The sequence below is a fragment of the Oryza sativa genome, chromosome 10, assembly GCF_034140825.1.
Source record: "Oryza sativa Japonica Group chromosome 10, ASM3414082v1".
Lineage (NCBI taxonomy): Eukaryota > Viridiplantae > Streptophyta > Magnoliopsida > Poales > Poaceae > Oryza > Oryza sativa.
In genome coordinates, this window is record NC_089044.1 from 14235137 (window position 1) to 14241440 (window position 6304).

At 48.4% G+C, this 6304-nt stretch overlaps 1 protein-coding gene across 1 annotated transcript; it reads right to left on the minus strand.

Moving 5' to 3' along the window:
* Positions 1-1053: 1053 nt before the first annotated feature.
* On the minus strand, positions 1054-2561 carry LOC136353540 (uncharacterized). The gene is made up of 5 exons (XM_066304547.1): positions 2451-2561; positions 2039-2374; positions 1721-1834; positions 1484-1639; positions 1054-1398 (listed from the first exon to the last, which is right to left on the minus strand). Exons 1-5 carry the CDS (start codon positions 2559-2561, stop codon positions 1054-1056), a joined length of 1062 nt encoding a protein of 353 aa, XP_066160644.1.
* Between the last annotated feature and the right edge of the window lie 3743 nt (positions 2562-6304).

Below are 6304 nucleotides of genomic sequence, written 5' to 3' on the forward strand. Positions count from 1 at the left end.
TATAATCTACCGATTTGGTCTTCCTCAAACTATTACTACAGATCAGGGTTCAATCTTTGTGTCTGATGAGTTTGTTCAGTTTGCCGATAGTGTGGGTATCAAGTTGTTGAATTCTTCACCTTATTATGCACAAGCTAATGGGCAAGCCGAGGCGTCTAATAAAAGTTTGATCAAATTGATTAAGCGGAAAATTTATGATTATCCTTGGCAATGACATACTCGGTTGGCTGAAGTATTGTGGTCTTATAAGATGGCTTGTCATGTATCGATTCAAGTTCCTTCTTACAAACTTGTTTATGGACATGAGGCTGTTTTGCCATGGGAAGTTAGAATCGGCTCTCGACGGACGGAGTTACAAAACGATTTAACAGCCGATGAGTATTACAACCTTATGGCCGATGAGAGGGAGGATCTGGTTCAGTCGCGATTGCGAGCCCTTGCAAAGGTTACCAAGGATAAGGAACGCGTTGCTCGGCATTATAATAAGAAAGTGGTACCTAAAGATTTTTCGGAAGGTGAACTTGTATGGAAGTTGATTTTGCTGATTGGTACTCGTGATAATAAATTCGGCAAATGGTCGCCGAATTAGGAAGGACCGTTCCAGATTTATAAGGTTGTGTCTAAGGGAGCATATATGTTGCAAGGGCTTGATGGCGAAGTCTATGGGCGAGCGCTCAATGGCAAATATTTGAAGAAATATTACCCAAGTGTTTGGGTTAACACATGATCGGCTCGTGTTGCCGATGCATGACAGCCGATGTGTTTACATCGCCTTGAGATGGCCGATATGGTTATATCGCCCTTAGTTGTTTTTCATGGTGTAATCGGTTGTGGTTTGCCGATGTACAATGGCCGATATTGTTATATCGCCCTTAGTTGTTATATAATTTTATCAATGCTCTTGACATTGTAAAACTAGGGGGGCACATATATATCAAAATGCAGTGCAAAATTTTTTAGCATATTTCAAAGTCATATTAATCGGCACAAAGGATTGTTAAGACAGTAAAGTGTTAGCCGATTACAAAAATTCTAAGTTTTATTACACAACAATTATTGAGATAAGTATCGCTGGATGGCCGATATAGCCTTCTGCCTAATCTGCTCTACTTCTTCTATGGCTTGGGCATCCTGAGCGTTGGTTCCAGGGATAACTTTCAGAGACTTGGTCAGATCAGCAACATGCTTGATAGCCGATTTGAGTCTTGCTTTCTGTTCTTCAATAGACTTTGGGAGATCGGCTAGTTTTTTGTGTTCCATGTCCAGCTCAGCGTTGCATTCTTCAAGTTGTGCTAAGAGTTCAATCTTGCGAGCCTCGAGCCGATCAATATTAGACTTGATTGGGCCTTCAGATAGTTGATCTTTCCAGTTTGAATTGGTGTTGCTCAAAGTAAACGGCTGGGGTAAGAATATCGGCTAACTCATCTGGGATTAGAGCCTGAATCTCATGTAGCCGAGCCCTGATTGAGCCACAATCAACCACCAAGCTATCCAGTGATGATGCTTCTAGCCGATCCAAGATACTTTCCAGAGTTTTCTTTACATCATCAGATAAAGGGGCTAAGGCTTTGCTTGTGGTATCTTCTTCTCCTTCATCAAGGTAGTCTCCAATGTCGAAAGAGAAAAGATCGGCTAAGACCTGCAGCAATGATTTAGAAGCAGTTAGAGGTTAAACAGGCATAGCCGATCTGAATGCTTGTTGAGACAAAGAAAAACTTACTGGGATAGCAGGAGCAGCTGGTTGTTCTTCCTCCTCGATGTGATGACTCCCCACAGCTGAAGGGGTCTGGTCACTTGACGATTGTTGTGCAGGAGGAGAAGGAGGAGGGGAAGGCTAAAAGGAAACAAGTGTTAGTCAGAATCAGCTGGAAATTAACCAATGAAAGTTAAAACTATCTTACCGGTGGAGCTGGCTTAGATGTTGTTGCAGCCGATTTCTTCTTCACCGTAGTGTTCTTTTTCTGCAATTACAAGACCTGGGAGTGATCGGCTATAAGACAAAATAGTTATCTGATGATGTTCTTTCAGTATCGCTTACTTCGGCTGTGGCCTGATCAACTTCATCTTCAAATATCTCTTCATCCAGAGCTTGTTCAATGGATGGATCTAGGGTAGGCAGATCATCGGCTGGCTTGGTTTTCTTTGTCTTCTTCTTCTTAGTTGGGGCTGTGATGCTTACAGCCGATGATCTGGTTTTCCTCTTTTTGCCGGTATCGGCTGGTTCCCTGATGAGCCCTTGAAGAAGAGCTGAGGTCTTGGGGGCATCATATCCAATAACCGGAGGAGATAGCCCACCTCCGTTAGGAATTAAACCTGGGGCATATTGGATATCCTTACCACTGTTGCTTTGACGGGGAGGAGAGGATTCTGTTGTCTACAAATCAAAAGGAGGATTAGTTGAGATTAATCGGCCAAACAGCTATTTAAATCAAGTGGAGTTAAAGACTTACTTGAGGGACAACATCTGGGAAGAGGTCTGTCATATACATTGAAGCTGCTTGGTGGAATAAATGCAGCTTCCATTCACCCCACCATCTGTCAAAGTTTTTACTTCTGAACATTGCCAGTTCTATGTTGTCAATACTGCCCAGAGGGGGTCCTTTGTAACGCCCCGATTTTCGTTCGGGTTTAAAAATCATTTAATAATGCATTTCTTAAAAATCATTATATTAAAAGTTAAAGCAATTTATTCGAGTGAATTAATGGGAGAATTAAAATTTTCCCTTAAAAATCATTGGCCGGGAATATTTTGCAATATTCTTTGTGCCCTAAAATACTCTCTGAAATTTCCCGTGAATTTTCGGAGCTTAAGAAATAATTTTAATAGCACAAATTTCATTTAATCAATTAAAATAAAAAGAAAACAAATAAAATTTCCCCTCTTTGTCTTTGGGCCGCTTTTGGCCCAAGATCTTTTCCCCCTCCTTGGCCCACTCGCCCCTCTCCTTCCCTTCTCCCTCTCAGGCCGACCCCTCCCTTCTCGGCCCGATCAATTTCCCCTCGCGCAAAGTCTAAATAACCCCCTGGCTCTCCTCCCTCTCTCCCTCCCCGACAGGTGGGCCCGACGACCCCACCTGTCAGGTCCTTCCTCTACCTTCGGCCTCCAAAGCCGAAACCACCATTGCTGCCATTGCTGCCATTGCCGCCCACGTCGCCGCCGATTCCGGCTCCTCCCGCTCACGCCCTCGCGCCCAAACCGCATAAAATCGGTTTCCCTCCACCTCCTCCACAAAATCCCCCACTTTTCCCCAATTTTTGGCGCCAAATCAATCCCCACTTCGCCCACGATGTCGCCCACGTCGCCGGCCGTTGCCGCTTCAAATCCGTCACGTCCGGCCACGATTTCTCCTCCCCGAGCCTATAAAAAGCACCCTCGTGCTCTCCTCTTCCATTTCCCTCTCCTCCCCGAGCTCCTCGTTTCCTCTCCCGTGCTCCCCGCGCGAGCCCGCGCTCCGCCGCTTTCCGGCGAGCTCTGGCTGGATGCCGCCGTCGCCGTAGCCACCGCCGCGCTGCGCCGCTTACACCGCCGGCTTCGCCATGCCTCGCCGCACACCGGCCACCGCTCCATTTGCACAAACCTCCGCCGAAACTCCCCTTCCACCATGCACCCGAGTCACCACCACCCTAAACCGCCTCCAGCCGCATGTCGTCGCCACCTGAGCCGCACCCGCGCCCTGCCACCACCGCAGCCGGCTTCGCTGCCGCGCGGGCAAGCCCGGCCACCGATCCGTTTATCCCCTCCACCACCGAAAAACCACCCCCACCGCCAACCTGAGGCCGACGTTGCATTTGCCGCCTCCGGCCGCCTCCTGCTGCCGTCCCAGACCACCTTAATATGCGCCGTCGCCTCCATCGGCTTCTTCGTCTGGTGCCGCCCCTTCGCCCTCGCCATTCACCGCTGGAGTCCTCTACTTCCCGTCGAGGTGAGCTACTCCCCATGTTGCCGGCCTCCGGCCGCTTTTTTTTCCACCGCCTCGCGCCTCCTCCCTTTCCCCTAATCATTCCATCGCCCTCCTAGGTCATCCCGGCCTCCGTCCGCCGTTTCCCGCCCGTGGAGCCGCCGCGGGAGCGCCATCCTGCAATCGTCCCGAGGAGCTCGCCGCCGCGCTCGTCGCCCTTCGCCGCCCGGCGCACGGTGAGGCCTCCTTCCTCCCTTTTCCCTTCTGCCTCCCTTGTCCGGCGCCGCGTCGTGCTGCCATCGCCGACGGCCGTCCGTGCGTGTGCCGCCGCCTTGTCGGGCTGGCCGGCGAGCCCGCCCCTTGCCGCTCTGTTCGCTGCCCGTGGTCCGGGTCCACGGTGCCGCTAGGCCGCGGTGGACCGAGTCCACCGTGCGCCCGCCCCTTTGTGCCGCTGACGTGCGGGGCCCGCGTGTCGGCGCCGGCGCCCCTTGCTGACGTCAGCGAATGCCTTTTCCTTTGAGAAAATAATTGATAATTGCGCAATAAATCATTAATAATTATAGAAATCTATTTAAATGGCTCAAAACTTCTAAAATTCATATCTAATTCATTCGAACTCCGAATTAGGCCATTCAAATTGCAAAATTCATCTAAAATTGAGTTCTACATGTTTGTTTACTTTTTATGTACTGTTTGCTTGGTTTTATTAGGGTTTTTCCTCATTTTGCGTGCCAGCGTGTAGAATCCGTCGTTTCGGAAGATCGCGGTCGCGAGGAAAAGAGTTAAGAAAATCCAAGTGAAGAAGCAAGGCAAGTCACACATTCCCCTTGAGCATGTTGTTCCCAATTTATAAATGTTTTACCGTTTGCAAATAAATATGCATGTTTTGCTAATTACATGGGATCAGGGTTTACCTATCTGCTCGCTTGTGCCATGTTTACTTGATATCTGTTCTTTGTCAACCATGGGTGATAAATCGCTTAGCTTATGTTACTTTGATGACCTAGCTAGAACTATATGATTAGCCATGCTTAATTACCACTAGCTCAGTCGATGGGATAATTACAGTATTAGACATTCTAGTATCTTGTTGAGCTGCGTGCTCGAGACATCTGGCCATGTTTCATGGTCGTAATTATCCAACTAAAATGCGACTGAATGGTGGGCTGTGGGTGCATGGTTTTGTGAGTCGCACCCATGGCAATTAAGGACCGGTTCACGGGAAACCCTAGAAGACTTACAGCGCTTGCCACAAGCGGGAGTGGGTAACTGCTTGATCTGAAGTATAGCTCGACCCTTTCCTAGGCACCGGTGGCGAGGGTGGGCGTGATGGAGTTGGGTAGGCCGGGGTGTCCGGTTGTCCAGCTGCCGGATTCGCCACGGCACAAGAGGGGACCACCCACTACCTTTTGAGGGGTGGGGGTGAAACCTTAGCGTGGTGTGGATGGTTAGGGGAGGGTTATGCGAAGGGTCTCGTCACAATCACTCGACATGGTGACGTGTGCATCATGGGCACATGATGACGCGGTGACATGTCGGTGGGTTGTGTCTTGTGGGTATAGTTGTGCACCTCTGGCCAGAGTAAAACTATTCGAATAGCCGTGCCCGCAGTTATGGGCGATCGACCAGATTCACCGTGAATAGTCTCACACTTAATAAATCGAGTCAATGCACTGTAGTACAGGTGGGTTGGTTGGGCCTGTTCAACGTGGTGTAGCGTTGATCAGTGGAGATCTAATTTACCTTTATTATTCAACAGTTTTACTGTTTGCTAAATAAAATGTTTTACAACCGCCTTTATGCAAATAGCCACAAACCGTCCTTGTATCCCTTTGCACGTTTGCATCATTGGTGTGGCTTGCTGAGTACGGTGGTTGTACTCAGCCTTGCTATTATTTCCCCTTTTCAGAAGTGTAGTGCTTCTAAGCTGAAGACGAAGTTGGAAGACCAAGGCTCAGACCCTAGTTGAGTTTTGCCTGTGGAGTGGAGCTGAAGCCCCGCTAGGATCGCCTTTTCCGCTACTGCTGCTTTTGTTTCGGTGTGAGGACTAAGTGCCTCTTCTGTAAGTATTTTACGCTTTATTTACATTTGGAACTGTATATTACTTGTCGTTTTGTGTACCCTGGCTGGTCCTGGACAGGGATTTAACACACAAAATAGTCTGAAAATTTGGGCTAAATTTCTGGGCTTGACATCCTTGAAGGTTGAGTAGCCGATCCATCATTAAGGTCGATGAAATTTCTCCTCGGTATTGGATCTTGTCGGCAAAGAATAAGCCGATTGGGAGTTGGCCCATTCCAAGTTATCTAGCTGAGCTCATTGGATGATAGAATTCGTAAGCTTGGATGTTTCTTCCTTAATGAATGCCAACAGGAAGGATGCATGGGCTAATTACAGCCGAGAAA

Coding starts and splice junctions, on each gene's coding strand:
- LOC136353540 (XM_066304547.1), bottom strand. CDS start 2,561: ATGTTCAGAAGTAAAAACTTTGACAGATGGTGGGGTGAATGGAAGCTG. Junction 1,835..2,038: donor TTGATCAGGCCACAGCCGAA/GTAAGCGATACT, acceptor GTTTCCTTTTAG/CCTTCCCCTCCTCCTTCTCC. Junction 1,399..1,483: donor CATCATCACTGGATAGCTTG/GTGGTTGATTGT, acceptor TTCTTACCCCAG/CCGTTTACTTTGAGCAACAC.